The sequence below is a fragment of the Triticum dicoccoides genome, chromosome 1B, assembly GCF_002162155.2.
Source record: "Triticum dicoccoides isolate Atlit2015 ecotype Zavitan chromosome 1B, WEW_v2.0, whole genome shotgun sequence".
In the NCBI taxonomy this organism is placed as follows: Eukaryota; Viridiplantae; Streptophyta; class Magnoliopsida; order Poales; family Poaceae; genus Triticum; species Triticum dicoccoides.
Window position 1 is genome coordinate 611,229,075 of NC_041381.1, and position 17,687 is coordinate 611,246,761.

Here is a 17,687-nt window from a genome sequence, read left to right on the forward strand (position 1 = left end):
ATTTTTTTTAGTTTTCCAGTACAGTTTGGATGCAGCATTTGAATGAAACATATGTAGCAATTCTTATTGATGTTGGAAGCTTTTTTGTTTGCAGTTACAACATTGAGAAGCAGGCTGCTGATTTCTATACCAGAGAGGTATTTTTCAAGTTTCAGAAACTATTGGCTAAATCAACAGGCTATGGGTTGCAATACCAGCTGCAAGGGAATGTCGGCTGGTTTCGTCTTGTTGCAAATGATGGCATGAACCCTAAAGTGTACACGGTGCGTGTTGCCCCTGATGATCAGACATACATGTGCAGTTGCAACATGTTTGAGATGTGTGGGCTGATCTGCCCACATATCATCCGTGTCATGGTGCACCTGAACGTGCAAGCGATACCTGCGAATTACATGCTTCCAAGATGGTCTAAGAGAGCAACCGACCTTGCACCTGAACCAGGCGATGGGCATAGAGCTATGCATTTCGGCGTCCCCACAACAAACACCCTAAAGTTTAACTCTCTCTGCCGGAAGTTTGGGAAACTCGCTTCTGATGCATGCTTCAATGATGAAGCTTATAGTTTTGTCTGTGGGCTAATTGATCAGGGCAGTGTTGGGGTTGCTGAAATAAAAGCTAGAGCGATCGATGAAGTTGCACGAGGCGAAGAAGCCCAAGGTCATGCAGCAAATGAACAACTCTCAGGGGGTCCCAGTACAGGGCAGCAGGATCCACCCCCCGTAGGACTACGAAACCCACCAAAGTCAGCAAAGAAGGGGAGGCCAAAAGAAAAAGAGAAGCGAATGAAGCCACTAATTGAGCTTCGAGAGGATGAAATGAAGAAGAAAGCAAAGAAGGACGCAGCGAAAACGAAGAAAGCTCCAAAGCCAAGGGAAAAGAAGACTCCATGCAAATATTGTGAAGATGAGGATCACAACGTAAAGAACTGCCAACTCCTTGCCGCTTTTCTTGCTGCGAGTGCGAGCGCGAAAGCTCCAGGTGTCGGCCCAATCCTTACACTTTAGGATGTTTCGTGAGGGGAACAATGATGAATTACCTTGTAACACCCCATGTCTTATGATAAAAAAGTTGTGTTGACTAGTTGTGAATGTTTGTGTTTTGGGATTGCAACATACTACTACATGTGTGGTTTCAAAAATGCAGAATGTTGATTTTTGAATTATGATGGTGCCAACTTATAAGTTTTTTTTTAAAAGTACTCAATGGTTGAATATCCTTGAAAACATGTTTAGAATCTCTGTGAAAAAGCATGTTTGCAACATTTTAAAAACATGGTTGAAGCTTCTGTAACACATGGTTGAAGCTTGTAGGAAACATGGTTCAAGCTTTTTGGAAAACATGGTTGAATCTTTTCGAAAAAAAATAATGGTTGAAGCTTTTGGAAAACATGGTTGAAGCTTTTTCAAGCAATGGTTGAAGCCATTTTTAAACATGGTTGAAGCAAAAAAATAATGGTTGAAGCTTTTTTAAAACAATGGTTGAAGCTTTTGGAAACATGGTTCAAGCTTTTTCAAACAATGGTTGAAGCTTTTTTAAACATGGTTGAAGCAAAATAACAAGTTTGAAAAAGGAAAAAGCCTTGAATGATTTAAAGTGTTGGTTTTGCTATGCAGCAAGAGTTTGGAAAGGAAGCTTATTTACATTATGCTTCCAGCAAAAAAATCACAGGGGGTGTATCAAAAAAATCACAGGTAAAAATGTAGATTTTTGCCATGCAACAAATCTAACAGAAGGTTGTAGCTATTTTTTGTAAGCTTCCAACAATTTGACTGTGACAATGCAGCATCCGCATATTGTTTTCATGAAAATAGGTTTCGAGGGGAAAATTGCACAGAGATTCCCTTGAAACTTCTATGGATGAAGCTCATAACCAGCAAAACAATAAACGGGTGTCAATGCATGATCATGTTGGCAAAGCAGAAGATCACATCCATTAAAGAACGGGAGAAGTGCTTCATCCAAAGAGATCAAGTTATCATCGGTTTACATACCAAAAAAAGAACACATATGTTTACCGAAGGTATCATTAGGGTACATACGAACGCGCACTACTCTAATACTATCAGAACACTGCCACCTCAGACATGATTCTAGACCTAACGAAAGAAAACGAGCTTGATCGTCTTGAACCCTCCCGCAAATTAAGCCGCCAACTCTTCATTGAATGCCCGCTCCATTGGGGCATTGTTCATTGGGTGAGTGCAAAGGTTGTGCACCACATCCATGCGGTATCGCGCCACGTCTTCCTGTAAAAAATGAATGAAAAAAATTAAGCAAGTATGATACTAATTATTCTTGTGTTGCATGAGTATTGAAAAAAAGGAAAGTAGATTGCAACAAAATGACAAAGAAATTACCTGATTGAACTCTTTCATTGACTTCCCATCAAAGTTCTCCACATATTTGAGCCCGAAAAAGCCACAATCACATCTGTGAGATTAAAAAAAATTCTCCTTCATATTTCCGATGCATAGTTGAAACAAGCAAGAATGTTGAAATGGAACACATGATTGAAGCAAAATTCAAAAAGAAAACTCACAGGTTATCTTGCTTTGGGTAATCCTCTAGGTCAACACGGGCGAAGGATCCAACATCGACATTGAATTGGCTGTACTCTTGTGCGAGGGCTGCAAAGTTTGTGATCTACCACCAAGAAACACGCACAAAAGTTTGAAAAAAAAGGATAAGGTGTGTGAAGATGACAACATGGCATTTATGTAGATGAAGCAAAAATCAAACAGAAATTTTAAAAAAAGAGAGCATGAGCCTACCAGGTTATTTGCTTGCTTCTTCAAAGGAGATTGTTTTCCTTTTGAATGGATTGAGTCAAATACATTCCACTGCTTGTATAGCAAGTTTGCGCAAACAATTATCCAGTGCTTATCATGAACAATTGTGAAAAAAAGCTGGAAAGCACAAGAGAAAGGCAAAAGGGGTACTCAGACACATGTAACTGATGTGCAAAAAAAGCTTCCAACATCAATTAGAGTTGCTACATGTGTTTCAAACAGATGTTGTCAACATCAATAATAATTGCTACATATGTTTCGAAAGAAATGCTACATCATTGGATCATATTTTCAAAGTATTTGTGGTGCGAAACAAAAGTAGGCTCTCTGGAAACTTACGAGGTCATATTTATTCGCCTTGAACTTTGTCACAGCCCTTTCAAGCTCGGGTATGAGTTTTGCTGGTTGGAAGGTTGTTGGGTCTTGTTTTAGTAGCATCTACTTGAAGGATACAACAAAATGGTTAGTGTGTGTTGCAACAAAAAATGTGAAGAAAAAAGGAATGAAGCATTGCTTGTTTCTGCAAAAACTTACCCCCGCGTGGACTGAGAACATGTATTTCTTCCGATTCGTACCACTTGCTGCACGGGATGTCATGTTGTTCATCTCGATACATAGGGACATAACCTCATCATTCATATCCCCACGAGGCTTGAAGCATACCAGGAATTTCTTGTATCCAATGTAAAATCCACCCATCTTGATGAAAGGTGTCCTGTTACCATAGATGCAACCAAATGAATCATTTGTTTCGAGCAGAAAAAAAATAAAAAACAGAAAGCAACAAGAGATAGGGCTTAGGTAGCTCACACTTGTTCATTGGCATGTGATCTCCTCAATGGTTTCCCATGCTTTACATACTTCTCATACATGGCTGCAGCTGCATCAACCTTTTGCTTCTTTGCCTTGGTATTTTTTACCGCTGGAACTTTGGCCATCCTCTTCTTCCTAGTGTTCTTGTCATGTGTTCTAGGGCCACTGCTTGCCTCAACAAAATGCTCTTCTGTAGCGACCATATTAGGAGCTGCAGCAAGCAACAAAAAATGGATGAGTTTTGCAAGGGATTGTACAAAAGAGAATTTGATGCAATCACACATATGTAGCAAAAAAAATGACATGGAGAAAAACAAAAAGAAATGATGCAGGAGGAAGGAAGCATACTTGGGCTGTCATCATCGTCTGGAACAGGGAACACGGGGATGTTTTCAAATATGGGGCTGACTGTGCTTTTCTTGGTTATAGGCTCATCCGTGCAATGCATCATCCCGTAGTCTTCGGAGCCCTTTGGGAACAACTCACAGGATGGCTCGTCGTCCCAAATGCCAGCTGTCGCACTCCTGGGTGCATCATAGAAGAGTGGGGGGCTGTGAGGTGAGACGTTCCCTTCCATCTCGAAACTCACTCGTTGTTGCTCACGAGTTTCAGCAGCCTCGGTTGCTACTTGTTGCTTCAATCCGGTGACTTCATCCTTGTTAATGCTAGGTGTTGTACCTTCAGCTTGAGCTTGAGCACCAATGCCATCATTTGCAGCTTTAGCATCATTCTCTTTTCCGCGACATTCGTCCATGATAGGTGCTTCGAAGGAGAAGTTGGGCTCACTGGTAGCTGTGACGGCGTCTCCAACATCGCGAAGGAGGGCATCCATCCGGCTGCACTGCAATCCCTTTAAACACTGTCCAAACTTGCCTACAACATCATCCACCTCCGCTGCAAAAATACCCTTGTGCTTGTCGTAAAGCATTTGAAACTGAGTTGGTACCTACAACAAGCCAATTATTGTACATTTTAGTCACATGTGTGGATGTAAAAAAACACAAATGTGGGTGTGGCACATTAGAGGTATGGATGGAGCGAGAAAACAAGTAGGTATGCTACTCTGTTACTATGTATCAGATAAAGAGTGTGATTGTAGCAATTTACTGTCATGTATGTAGGTAGCAGATTTATTATATGGATGTAGCAAAACTATAACATGGATGAAGCAAAAACAGAAGGTAGTTGTAGCACACTAGACACATGGATGTAGCAAAAAAAGCCTAGTAGGTATGAACTTAAACCACATATGAAGCAAAAACAGAACATGGTTGTAGCACATCAAAATGAAGGATGCAGCAAAATAAATATACACTTGCAACTTGATATAACAAAAAATAATGTGAAACCTAAACAGGAAATGAAAATGTACCCTTAGATCTTGCATGCTAGGGAATGATTGCTGCAGCCACTCGTTCAGCGATGATGATAGGTGTGGTTCAGCATCAACATTTTGTTGAGCCTCGTTTGATTGAGAGTTCTTTGCTTGATTTTCAGCACCTTGAACTTGGCTTCCTTGGCCACTAATTCCTTGGCCACTAGGTGCTTCAGCACCACCTCCCTGCCCACTAGCTGCTTCAGCACCAACTTCCTGTCCCACAAGTTGTGCTGCATAGGGGGTGTTGCACAAACTCCGGATCTAGGAAAACAAAACATGAGTGGCGGAAATAAGAAGGCTGCCATAAACTAATTTGAAAAGCAAAGATTGCTACATGCAAATTCAGTGAGCAAAAAACAGGGGGGTGTTAATACTCCATTGACAAAGGAAAATACATAGGCGGGATGTAGCAAAATTACATGGGTGTGTTTCCTGTAGAAAGGTTGGATAAGAGTGAGCTTGTTCTTGTCAACTTTATCCAGCCACTCAAAATCCTTTTGGCAAACAAAACGTATCCTCGGCACGGAATAATCAATAGCATGCTCATTTGGGAGGCCAGCCGGGATATCAACATGATCCATGTATATGATCTGCATGGGATGGAAAAAGGACATTAGCCAACAAAAAAACATAAAAAGTCATGAAGGTTTCATGCAGCAAAGGAAAAAAGATGGAGGTATTTCATAATGTTGCATTGCATACCGCTAACATGGGGAGGCATGAAGCAATCTGGAACTCTTTTTTTGCGTTTGCTTGCATCCTCTTCTTCTCTTGAAAGACTCCAACCTCCTCCATCGCTCGTGCCAACAAGTGCTCATCCCAAGCGAACTCATGCACCAAAGACATATCTTCCAAGGAAGCAAGATACTCAAGGTTCACCATATTGCCCGTGCCTGGGCACAAAACTGTTGCCAACGCAAGGAGTGCCCAAGTCCTATTTATCATATCCACGTCCTCCTCACTGCAACTAGTGAGCAACTTGACAACATGGGCGATTGGAGCCCTGTTCCCCTCCTTGTAAATGTTGCGAAGATCATGTTCATCACTCTTCTTTAGAAGCTTCACGGGTCTATCACCGGATGGCACGTTGAAAATCCTTTTCACCATAAGCTTGCTGAAGGTGATAGATTTGTTCTTGTGTTTGAACTCAGAGAGTACATGATTCGTGTTCATCGCAACAAATTCAATGAGCTCATGGGGCACCTTGAAAGACCGGATGTCCAACAAGTCTCCAAACGGTCCCTCCCTTATGATTCTCTGTTTTTCCGGTGATATTTGCTTCCCAATCTGAGCCAGCCTTTTTGAGTTAAACCTTGACTTAAAGCCACATAGATTGCCTTTCTTCTTAATCTTCTTCTTAGCCTTCTTACTCCCCTCATTCTCACCAGAGTTACCTGCAACATCTACAAAAAAGGAAAAAACACAAGTCAATAAAACCATAAAACCATACCATCAGAAGCTAGGAAGAAACATACATGAACACCTAAAAAATTCTGACAAACGTATGAATTCAGGAATGTTGGGTTGCGCAGCAGAACAAGTAGTGATTCATTGGCAAAAAATATATATAGTGCATATCAGACCAAAGCACAAAATAAGACCAAAGTTATAGGGAGAACAAAAAAGACCAGACAAAATAATGTACTTATATTTCTAGTGTTCTACTACAGAATGTTGTAGACTGAACAACATTAGTCAGCTCTTTCATGTAGATTGTGCCATTGACATTTTGCCTGCTCTTGCCTTATCGAATCCCAAATCCAACTTCCCACAAAAAAGGTACATAATGCCAGCACGTGTATTTCCGTAACCAAACACCGGCTAATGATTAAGAAAACGAGTAAGGACCATTATCTGCCAAGCTTGATTCAAACTATATTCTCTCCCCAATCTACATTCAGACTGCTGCACTAAATTCACCAAACTTGTACAAATTCGATTATACTGAAGTGTAGCTTCCCCTTTTTGCAATGTTTGAAATCTCAAAAATGTCACCATTGCAACAGAGAATCAGCGACGAGAATAATTTTGGACAGAAAGAACTTAATCATGCAACCCCGCTGGTTCTTATTACTAGCAATTCAAGCTCTTCTGTCAATGAAAAATAACCAGGGATATACTAGTGCAGTGGCACGGGGATTTTTCTTCTGGCCAACCACTGGGTAGGGCCTAAGCAAAACATCTAAGAACTTTTTGGCCAGGGGTTGGTTCAGATTTTTATATTGTTTCCACAAGTCTGTTTCCAGAGTCATACCCAAATCCACTCTTTTAGTAGTTGCTCGTATGACTGAAACAAGAATTTGCAATACTACACTGTGGACAAGCAAAAGCTACGATAGTTCTACGCCGGCACCAGATCAGATCGGCAACCATGATTCACCGCCGCGCCAACTCCCTCTGCCCGCGGGAACCCCACCCCGGCCCCTGCCTCTGTCCGCGCGAACGCCACCCCGACTCCTCCCTGGACCCGCGGGAACGCCACCCCGCCGCCTCCCTCGACCGCGGAAACGCCATCCTCGTCCGCGCCGGTGCCGGCGGCGGCCCGCGGCTAGCGACGCCCTAACCCTAAATCCAACGGGGGAGGGGGGAGAAACAACGAAAATGGAAAGCATTTGGGCTCGAGTTACCATCGGGGGGAGCCATAGATGGCCGGAGAATGGAGATCCGCCCTGGGCCGCCGCCGCCGCCGACGCCGTCGCCCTGCGCGAACAAGCACGTCGCCCGCGGTCGCCCTGCTCGAAACGAAGGATAGATCGGATGCAGCAAAAATGACTTTGGAAGGGATAACTACGAGCGCGTTAAGAAAAAAAACGGTAACACGTGGCGCAACGGTGTCCTTGGATCAAAAAGAGATCGTACGCACGGGGCGCGACCGGCGCAACGGTTCGGCCGGCGCCCCAGCCACAAACACTTCCCTATGCAAAACATGGGCCGGGATCCCCGCATAAAGCGGCTACAGTCTCCTCAGTCTCGCTTCCCTAAAAAAAAGTCTCCTCAGTCTCGCACTGTTCATCAGCTCATCGCCATCGGCGGGTCGCTAATGGAGGCGGCCAACCCCAATCCCACCGTGGTGCTGCACGCCTGCCTGGGCGTGGGTCACCTGATCCCCATGGTGGAGCTCGCCAAGCTCTTTCTCCTCCGCGGCGTCCCCGTCGTCATCGCCGTCCCGACCCCGCCGGCATCCACCGCCGATTTCTTCTCCTCCACCGCCTCCGCCGTCGCCGGCCTCGAGGCCGCCAACCCTTCCATCGCCTTCCACCACCTCCCGCCCCCGGACTACCCCGACCCCGACCCCCACCCCTTCCTGCAGATGCTCGACCTGCTCCGCCTCACCGTGCCGTCCCTGCTCGCCTTCCTCCGCTCCCTCCCCTCCGTCGCCGCGCTCGTCCTCGACCTCTTCTGCATCGACTCCCTCGACGCCGCCGCCCAGACCGGCGTCCCGGCGTACATCTACTACACCTCCTCCGCCGGCGACCTCGCGGCGTTCCTTCACCTGCCACACCACTTCGCCACCACGGAGGGGAGCTTCAAGGACATGGGCAAGGCGCCCCTCCGCTTCCCCGGGGTCCCGCCGATCCCGGCGTCGGACATGCCGCACACCGTGCTCGACCGCGCGGACCCGATCTCTACCATCAGGATCGGGCACTACGGGCGCATCCCGGAAGCCAGGGGCTTGCTGATCAACACCTACGAGTGGCTGGAGGCGAGGGTCGTGGGGGCGCTCCGGGAGGGCGTGTGCGTCCCCGGCCGCCCGACCCCGCCGGTGTACTGCATCGGGCCGTTGATCGTCTCGGACTCGGCGGCGGCTCAAGGCGAGCGGCACGCGTGCTTGTCATGGCTGGACGCGCAGCCGGAGCGGAGCGTGGTGTTCCTCTGCTTCGGCAGCATGGGCGCCGTCTCTGCGGCGGAACTGAAGGAGATAGCGCACGGGCTCGAGAACTCCGGCCACCGCTTCCTGTGGGTCGTGCGTACCCCTCCGGCCGACCCGGCCAAATTCTTCCTGCCGCGTCCGGAGCCAGACCTGGACGCGCTCCTCCCGGAGGGGTTCACGGAGAGGACACGAGACAGGGGGATGGTGCTGAAGATGTGGGCGCCGCAGGTGGAGGTGCTGCGGCACGCCGCCACCGGCGCGTTTGTGACGCACTGCGGGTGGAACTCCGTCCTGGAAGCGGCGTCGGCCGGGGTGCCGATGCTGTGCTGGCCGCAGTACGCGGAGCAGAGGCTGAACAAGGTGTTCGTGGTGGACGAGATGAAGGTCGGAGTGGTGATGGAGGGGTACGACGAGCAGCTTGTGAAGGCCGAGGAGGTGGAGAAGAAGGTGAGGCTGGTCATGGAGTCAGAGGAAGGGGAGAAGCTGAGGGAGAGGCTGGCGTTGGCCAAGGAGAAGGCTGCCGAAGCTCTGGCAGACAGCGGGCCGTCGCGGTTGGCGTTCGCCGAGTTCTTGAAGGATTCGAAGCTCTCGACATGATCAAGCACGACAGCAACAGGATTGGTGTTGGAATGTGTGATTCTAATGGTTTGAATCAATTCCCACCCTGAACTATGAACTCGTGCTTGTGTTGTGAATTCCAAACTGAAGCTTTCCTCAGTTATGTTGTATTCAGAATTGGCAGTACATGGGAGTATGGGACTGTTGTATTTAGCACATGCTTCCTTGATGAATTGCTATGGTTACTATTTCAATTTTGCTGGTGCTGTGAACCCTCCTACTCATGGCGCTGAAATGCGAGATCACAATAAGCGCCTAAATATGGAAGCACAACCTACCCATGATGTTCTTTTCTTGGAAGAACTCAGGTAAACCAAGTACATAAATAGAATTGTTTCTATCTCAGTTTTTGTCCATTGCATTGCCCCTTTAGTCTTTTCTTGGCCTCCTATTATCGACGCAAACCATTTTCATTGGTCTGTTGGTATAGGTTTAGTTTGTTATGTGGAGCATATAAGCTATACTGAAACATGTTTCTGTTTGACTTGCCCCTTTTGAAAGCTTTTGGAGACTACTCTGGTGCTGAAATGGATCTCACGGCATGAGTAGGAGGGCTCACAGCACCAACAAACATTTACATAAGGTTTATGAACACATCTCTGTTGCTGAAATGGATCTGCAAACTTTTTAATGAGCCTAATGATTCTTTGTGGCAGCGAGGTTTTCGAAAGAAATACTTGCCTGATGGTTCTTCCATTTTTATGTCTGTTAAGAAAGGATCACAGCTTTGAAATGGTTTGGAAAAGACCAGACACTGGTTTATTTAGAGACCCACTGCTGGGATATTCATTTCAAACGAGCTTTCGGGAGTTCAGAATCGGAAATATGGGAGGAATTTATGCCTTTGCTTGAGCCCATATACCTGCAGAATTGGGCTGACAAAAGTGTAGTGGAGTTTAACAATAATATTTATACTTCTAGACTTCTAGTCCATGTGTCCATTGCTGACTTCTCTGGGAGTGTGGACTCCTTGTCCGAAAAAAATGTGGAAAATGAAGGTGTCTCTTAAGATTAGGTTCTTTGCTTGGCAAGCCATTCTTGATAGTGGTGCCGACTAGAGTGTAAATCTTGATTCCTCAAGGGCCAACCGAACTGATGGCGTTTGACCAGATGAAGATCCTGGATTTTTTTGTTGTTGTTGTTCTGCCCTTAGCTGTACTGTCTTTTATACTTTTGCTGGTGGTGCTTGGTCTAGGGAGCTAGTACTTTGTTTCTCATGCATTTCATCCTGACGTTATATTGTTAGCTGGCACCTCCAGCAAAACCTGGTTACCATTTGGTTCAATGAAAAGCGGGGCCATAGCCATAGGCCTGGTTGTCTAAAAAGATTGTGCATCGTAGCTGGAGCTCTACTAACACAGGCATTGCTTTCTCCTGTACTTTGTGCTGTTCTTACCCTGATTTTGGTTTAGTTGTCTCAAGATAATTACACTTGTTCTGTCATGTGAGGCTGCCATTGGCGAAGGAGAAGGCCGCCGAAGCGCAGGCAAACAGTGGATCGTCGTAGATGGTATTCTCTGAGTTCTTGAAGGAATTAAAAGCTCCCAGAGTGACCAAGCACATAATATAGCAACAAGGTTGGAATTGTGTGATTTTGAAGGTTAGTATCGATTCCCGCCCTTGATCAGAAGTATGAACTATCTGTTGTGAATTTACAGGCTTGCAGCAGGTGGTGTTAGTAGTTGTGCTATGCAGATTAGCTCCTTCAGCAATTATATTCTCAAAATGATATATGTCCATAGCTAGTTGTGCTTCCAAATTTCAAGCTGAAGCTGTGAAAACTGCAAGCTCTATCACAATATGTCACCGTAATAATCAATGCATCTGTTCAGAATTGAAAGTCACAATGAACAGTTTGGACCCCCAAAAATAACAATCACAATGAACTGCTGTATTTGACGCATGCCTCTCTGATGATTTGGTGCCAACATTATTCAATTTGATTGATATAATAATTGCAGTGAACAATGAGCCCTGCTGCACTGGACACACTAATGCAGTAATACAACCTCTACTTTTTCTCTTATGCTGCTGAGAAAATCTGCAGTATCTGAATTCTGCAAGTTGTTACTACCATCCTTACAGAATACATCTGTCATCAAGCTTGATCAATCGTTGCATCCTCCATTCTCCAAATCTTTCAAGAACTCGGCGAATGCCACTTCAGAAGACCCGCCTTCGCCGACCGCGTCCGACGCCATCTTCTTCGCCGTCGCAAGCGTCTCCCTGAGCTTCCTCCCTTCCTCAGCCTCCATCACCAGCCTCACCTTAGCCTCTATCTCCTCCGCCCTCACTATTCTCTTCTCGTACCCCTCCAACGGCACGGCGATCTTCATCTCCTCCACCATGAACACCTTGTTCAGCGCCTGCTCGGCGTACATCGGATAGCATATCATCGGCACCCCGGCCATGACCGCCTCCAGCGTCGAGTTCCAGCCGCAGTGCGTCACGAAGGCGCCGGTGGCGGCGTGCCGCAGCACCTCCGCCTGCGGCGCCCACATCTTGAGCACCATGCCTCTGTCCCGTGTCCTCTCCATGAACCCCTCGGGGAGGAGCGCGTCCAGGTCTGGCTCCGAACGCGGCTGGAAGACGTCGGCCGGGTCCGCAGGTGGGCTCCGTACGACCCACAGGAAGCGATGGCCGGAGCTCTCCAGCCCATGAGCTATCTCCTTCAGCTGCGCCGCGGACACGGCGCCGATGCTGCCGAAGCAGAGGAACACCACGCTCTGCTCCGGCTGCGCGTCCAGCCACGCGAGGCACTCGTGCCGCGTCTCGCCGTCCCCGCTCTTCTTGCCGTCGTTGGCCAATGGCCCGACGCAGAACACCCTCGGCGTCGGCCGGCCGGGCACGCAGACGCCGTCGGCGAGCGCCTTCAGGGCCGTGGGCTCCAGCCAGTCGAAGCTGTTGACCAGCACGCCCCTCCCCTCCGCGATGCGCTTGAACTGGTACAGCCGGGTTTTGGTCATGTCGCTCTCCTTGTCCTGCACCGACAGCGGCATGTCCACCGCGCGCACCGGGCGCATGCCGGGGCTGTGCACGAGCGTGTCACCCATGTCCTTGAACGACGGCAGGTCGGGGTAGAAGTAGGGCACGTTGAGGAAGATGGCGAAGTCGCTGGCGGCGGAGGCGAAGAAGTAGGCGGGGAGGGCGAGCTCGGCGGCGACGTCGAGCGCGTCGACGCAGAACATGTCGAGCAGGAGCGCGTCGGCGGGGGCCGGCAGCGCGCGCAGGAAGGCCCGGAGCGCGGGGTTGGCGAGCCGGAGCGTGTTGTGGGCGCGCTTGATGGGGTGCGCGGCGGGGTCCGGGCTGGCCGGGGCCGGGAGGACCCGGAAGGTGATGGAGGGGTTGGCCTCGGCGAGGCGCGCCACTGCGGCGGCCGAGGTGGGGTCGCCGTCCGGCGGGTCGACGACGGCGACGACGGCGCTGTGGCCGCGGCGGAGCAGGTGCTTGGCCAGCTCCACCATGGGGTTCAGGTGTCCCACGCCCAGCGACGGGTAGAGCACGAACGTCTTCTTCTCCTCCTCCTCCGCCGCCGCCGGAGCCATGGCCGAGATCGGGGGAAAGGAGTCGGGGAGAGTGTGTGCGGAGGAGTGAAGGACACCACGCATACTATTAGCAGAGGGGAATAAAAGTAGGTTTTTGGCAACTGGTGAGTGGAACAAAAATAGGCCACGAGGACTTGTAACGGCGGGTCATCACGTCCGTCTACCTGAGCCATCAGCGGTGACGATAGCCTGGCACAGCACCCAAGTGGGAAATACGTGACGGCTCCTGGACTGGAGCATCTCCAATGTGTGTTTTCTTGAGTCCGGATAACTGCCACACGTCCGGTGTATGGGGAGGTTGTGCCGCACGCCTCGTGCGGCATGGACAACAACCAGCCCGCACGACCACGTTCGCGCGCACAACGGCACGGCTCGCACGTCCGGTGTGTGGCAACCCCGCCCGGACGTGCGGGCCAGAGGACCCAGCACCCCGCACGATCCAGCCATCCCGGCCTCTTCTCCCACCTTCCGAATCCCGACTGCCGCCCATATTCTCCCACCTCCCGATCCTCTACCTCCATCGCCGGCCTTCTCTGGTTGCCATGGCAACCAGATCAGATCCATAGGGCATTCCCACCAGAAACCACACCCCCACCCTCCCCCCACCCCCTCCCCCACCCCCAATCCAACAACGCCCTCCAAAGAAGACCAGCTAAAAAACAGGTAATCTCCCGATCTAACTACTGTTTTTCATCCTTCTACATGGCGCAAAGTACAAAATTACCGACGAGGTTGGCAACTAGGTCCATCCTACGTGGGTTGTGTGTCTTCGCAGTTGCCAAGCAGAGTCCACTAGATCTGCCATGTACTGTGTTAGAGGTAACCGTAAGTTCTCTGTAGATTGATGCACGTAGTTGGTAAATGGATGGATATGTGGGAATCCATAAAGATAGAGAAAATTGAGAAATTTGAAATAATGTAGGGTGTCAAAAATAATTGCCACTGGTGTCTAACGTCGGTTGTCACCTATCATTGTCGTCAACTGCCACCATGTTAACTTATAGCTTGCCATCCTATTGTAGTGGCTGATGTCATCGAATAGAACGGTTAGCTAGCACTCATATGTTAGAAAAAGATAGTGGATGTACGTGTTTTACTAGCCATGATATGCTGGTTACCTACGCATGGAAATATGATAACATTGACGTGTTAACTTCTACATGCAAGCATCACAAGGATACATTTTTTTGTGGATTGTTGATGCATTCTTGTTCATGCAGTGATTGATACCATGGTGGCAGAAAACGAGATGCGGGAAAGAATGAGTCACGGAGATGGCACTGATCTTTTTGGTTCTCAAAGGCCAGAAACGCCCCCTTGAGATGCAACAGAATACAGTCAACTCATTTCTGCAGGGCTGTTGCTCCCACTACTAGAACAGTACGTAGGCATTGGTATGATGCATGAAAAAGAAAAGAAAAAGAACATTTGCCATGTTCGCGACGATGAAGATGACATTCTACTTATGTCCTACACTGTCATTTTTTTGCAGGTTCTTATGACCAAAACACACTCAAGGGGGCACCATGGCAAGTTTAGTCACAGGGTGCTAAAACTGAAAAATATGCGGGCAGCCAACTTCAAGTAGCTAATGTGGCAAGTCAAGGTAACGCATATGAAAATGAAACATACTGATCTGGACATGAAAAATAAACTTGCAAAAGGATGGCAAAAGACTCACGAGTTATGTCGGGAAAAAATGCAGAGCCTTCGTGCAACACGTGGAGGCAGTCGGCACCCATGTACCTGCCATCGACGTCGTACACAGGTTAGTCCATTAAAAAGAGAAGTTGCGGACGATGAATTAGCAGAAGGAGCGTAGTTGACAACTGCAGTTGTCATCCCATAACAACTTGCAGTTGCCATCCATGGACAACTTGCACTTGCCATCCATGGACAACTGCAGTTGCCATCCTGGACAACTTGAGTTTGCCATCCATTGACAACTTGCAGTTGCCATGCATTACCCATCTAAATACCATATTTACAGGTTATTACGATGCTTCTACCCCGACAAACATCTCATGGCAAGCTTCACACAATGCAGATACAGCACATCAATTTGGTGTTACGGACCACACAAGATGGGCACATACAGCACAGCAAGGTAAAATGAAAAATTTGCATAGTGAGATCGAGACTAGAATAGTACGAAAATTGATGCTAGCACACACTAGTTTGTCATGCGTTGGCGGCAGTATTTGCCATGTATGCAGGACTACAGCTGCCATGCACATAAAATCCAAGTTTTCATACTGAAAAAATGAGCTGGTTGCCATGCATGACTGATGCAACTACTGAAAAACCAGTAGGTGCCATGTTTGTTGGACAGTAGCTGCCATGACTAGACAATTACAGTTGCCACGCATGTCGACATGCAGACTAACAGCTTGCTTGTTTGAATGATGTCATACCAAATCACTTGAAGTTGATGTACTCTGTTACGGTAAACATGTCATTCAAGCAAAAGATCTTATGCTTGTCCCTATTTTTTCTATTACAGGGCCTACGACTAAAGTGAACAGCGGCACAGGGGAATCTACTGTGGGAAGCTCTGAGCGCACGGAAGACGCGGTCCTCCAGCCAGCCACAAGTCATGCCGCAGACAATCCCGAGTCAGAGTCAGAAATGACAATCATTCCTGCAATGCCGACAAGTACCCCTTTGAACACAAGCACTGGCAACACTCAAGCAGATCAAACTGCCGCCGATACTGAAGTGAATGATGAAACTGACGACGAGGCACAAGGGGATGAAGATGATGGGCAATCAGAGATCGTGGTACCTCAGCCACCGTACGTTGGGCAGAGATTTGAATCGTTCGAAGAAGCAAAGGAATTCTACCAGACATATGCAAAGTTCCATGGGTTTGCGGTCAACACCGAATACCATAGGAAGATTAAAAAAACAAACGAGTACAGCAGAGGTGAGATGAGGTGCCACAAGGCACGAAGGAACAAGAAGGGGAAAGGTGTTGCGCCTGTCGTTCCGGAACGAAAGAGAGGGGTCATTCTCAAGACGGGATGCTCTGTCCGGTGTAAGCTATACGTAGATGGAACACAGTATGTGGTCACTGACTATTTTGACGAGCACAACCACAAACTCATAAAGAAGTTCGACCTGGTAAAATTTCTGACCGCCCACAGAGGATTCACCCCCGTCGAAAGGCAATTCGTAAAGCTGCTACATGATTGTAACGTCGGTCCATCAAGAATGGTACAGATACTATCACTCATCCACGGCAAAAAGGGGACTCTGTGTAGCATGCCCTACATACCAGCTGACGTCACAAACCTACAGGCAAAGTACCGCAGAGAGAGCAAGTTGGCTGACATAGAGGCCACAATGGCCTACTTCGACGAGAAAGCGAAGGAAGATCCATATTTCTTCTACAGGATAAGGTTGGACGATGAGGACCATGTCAGGAACATGTATTGGGTGGATGTGTTGGGGAACGTTGCAGAAAATTAAAATTTTTCCTACGGTTTCACCAAGATCCATCTATGAGTTCATCTAAGCAACGAGTCAAGGGAGAGAGTTTGCATCTACATACCACTTGTAGATCGCGTGCGGAAGCTTGCAAGGTGATGATGAAGTCGTACTCGACGTGATTCGAATCACCGATGACCAAGTGCTGAACGGACAGCACCTCCGCGTTCAACACACGTACGGGACGGGAGACGTCCCCTCCTTCTTGATCCAGCAAGGGGAAGGAGAGGTTGAGGAAGACAACTCCACCGGCAGCACGACGGCGTGGTGATGGTGGAGAGGCAGTACTCCGACAGGGCTTCGCCAAGCACACAACGGAGGAGGAGAGGTGTTGGGGAGGGGAGGGCTGCGCCTTGGAGGGTGGTACGGCTGCCCTCCCCTCACCCCTCTATTTATAGGGGGAAGGGAGAAGGGGGCCGGCCCCCTAGAACCCATCTAGGGGGGGTGCGGCGGCCAAGGGGAGAGGGGGAGAGGGTGGCTTGCCCCCCAAGCCAAGGGGGCGCCCCCTCTAGGGTTCCCCCCTCAACCCTAGGCGCAAGGGCCCAAGGGAGGGGGTGCGCCCAGCCCACCAGGGGCTGGCTCCCTGCCCCACACAGCCCATGTGGCCCCCCGGGAGGGGTGGCCCCTCCCGGTGGACCCCCGGAACCCTTCCGGTGGCCCCGGTACACTACCGGTATGACCCCGAAACTTCCCGGTGTCCGTTTGACAACTTCCCATATATAAATCTTTACCTCCGGACCCTTCCGGAGCTCCTCGTGACGTCCGGGATCCCATCCGGGACTCCGAACAACATTCGGTAGTCACATACTAGTCTTCCTAATAACCCTAGCGTCACCGAACCTTAAGTGTGTAGACCCTACGGGTTCGGGAGACGTGCAGACATGACCGAGACGCTCTCAGGTCAATAACCAACAGCGGGATCTGGATACCCATGATGGCTCCCACATGCTCCTCGATGTTTTCATCGGATGAACCACGATGTCGAGGATTCGATCAAACCCTGTATACAATTCCCTTTGTCAATCGGTACGTTACTTGCCCGAGACTCGATCGTCGGTATCCCAATACCTTGTTCAGTCTCGTTACCGGCAAGTCACTTTACTCGTACCGTAATGCATGATCCCGTGTCCAACACCTTGGTCACATTGAGCTCATTATGATGATGCATTACCGAGTGGGCCCAG

General features: G+C 48.8%; 2 protein-coding genes across 2 annotated transcripts; one reads left to right on the top strand and one right to left on the bottom strand.

The window, feature by feature from the left end:
* Positions 1-1,906: 1,906 nt before the first annotated feature.
* LOC119350705 lies at positions 1,907-13,105 on the bottom strand. Its single transcript, XM_037618405.1, has 15 exons — positions 11,582-13,105; positions 8,953-9,490; positions 8,047-8,473; positions 7,608-7,712; positions 5,683-6,383; positions 5,400-5,570; positions 4,975-5,241; positions 3,951-4,548; positions 3,600-3,813; positions 3,324-3,504; positions 3,129-3,227; positions 2,772-2,906; positions 2,540-2,643; positions 2,358-2,430; positions 1,907-2,246 (listed from the first exon to the last, which is right to left on the bottom strand). Exons 1-15 carry the CDS (start codon positions 13,075-13,077, stop codon positions 2,142-2,144), a joined length of 5,214 nt encoding a protein of 1,737 aa, XP_037474302.1. The 5' UTR covers positions 13,078-13,105; the 3' UTR covers positions 1,907-2,141.
* Positions 7,918-10,063, top strand: LOC119349106 (anthocyanidin 5,3-O-glucosyltransferase-like). The gene is made up of 2 exons (XM_037617119.1): positions 7,918-9,777; positions 9,971-10,063. Exon 1 carries the CDS (start codon positions 8,021-8,023, stop codon positions 9,446-9,448), a length of 1,428 nt encoding a protein of 475 aa, XP_037473016.1. The 5' UTR covers positions 7,918-8,020; the 3' UTR covers positions 9,449-9,777; positions 9,971-10,063.
* Positions 13,106-17,687: the final 4,582 nt, after the last annotated feature.

Coding starts and splice junctions, on each gene's coding strand:
- LOC119349106 (XM_037617119.1), top strand. CDS start 8,021: ATGGAGGCGGCCAACCCCAATCCCACCGTGGTGCTGCACGCCTGCCTG.
- LOC119350705 (XM_037618405.1), bottom strand. CDS start 13,077: ATGCGTGGTGTCCTTCACTCCTCCGCACACACTCTCCCCGACTCCTTT. Junction 3,505..3,599: donor TCACATGCCAATGAACAAGT/GTGAGCTACCTA, acceptor CTATGGTAACAG/GACACCTTTCATCAAGATGG. Junction 2,247..2,357: donor CAATGAAAGAGTTCAATCAG/GTAATTTCTTTG, acceptor CATTTTTTACAG/GAAGACGTGGCGCGATACCG.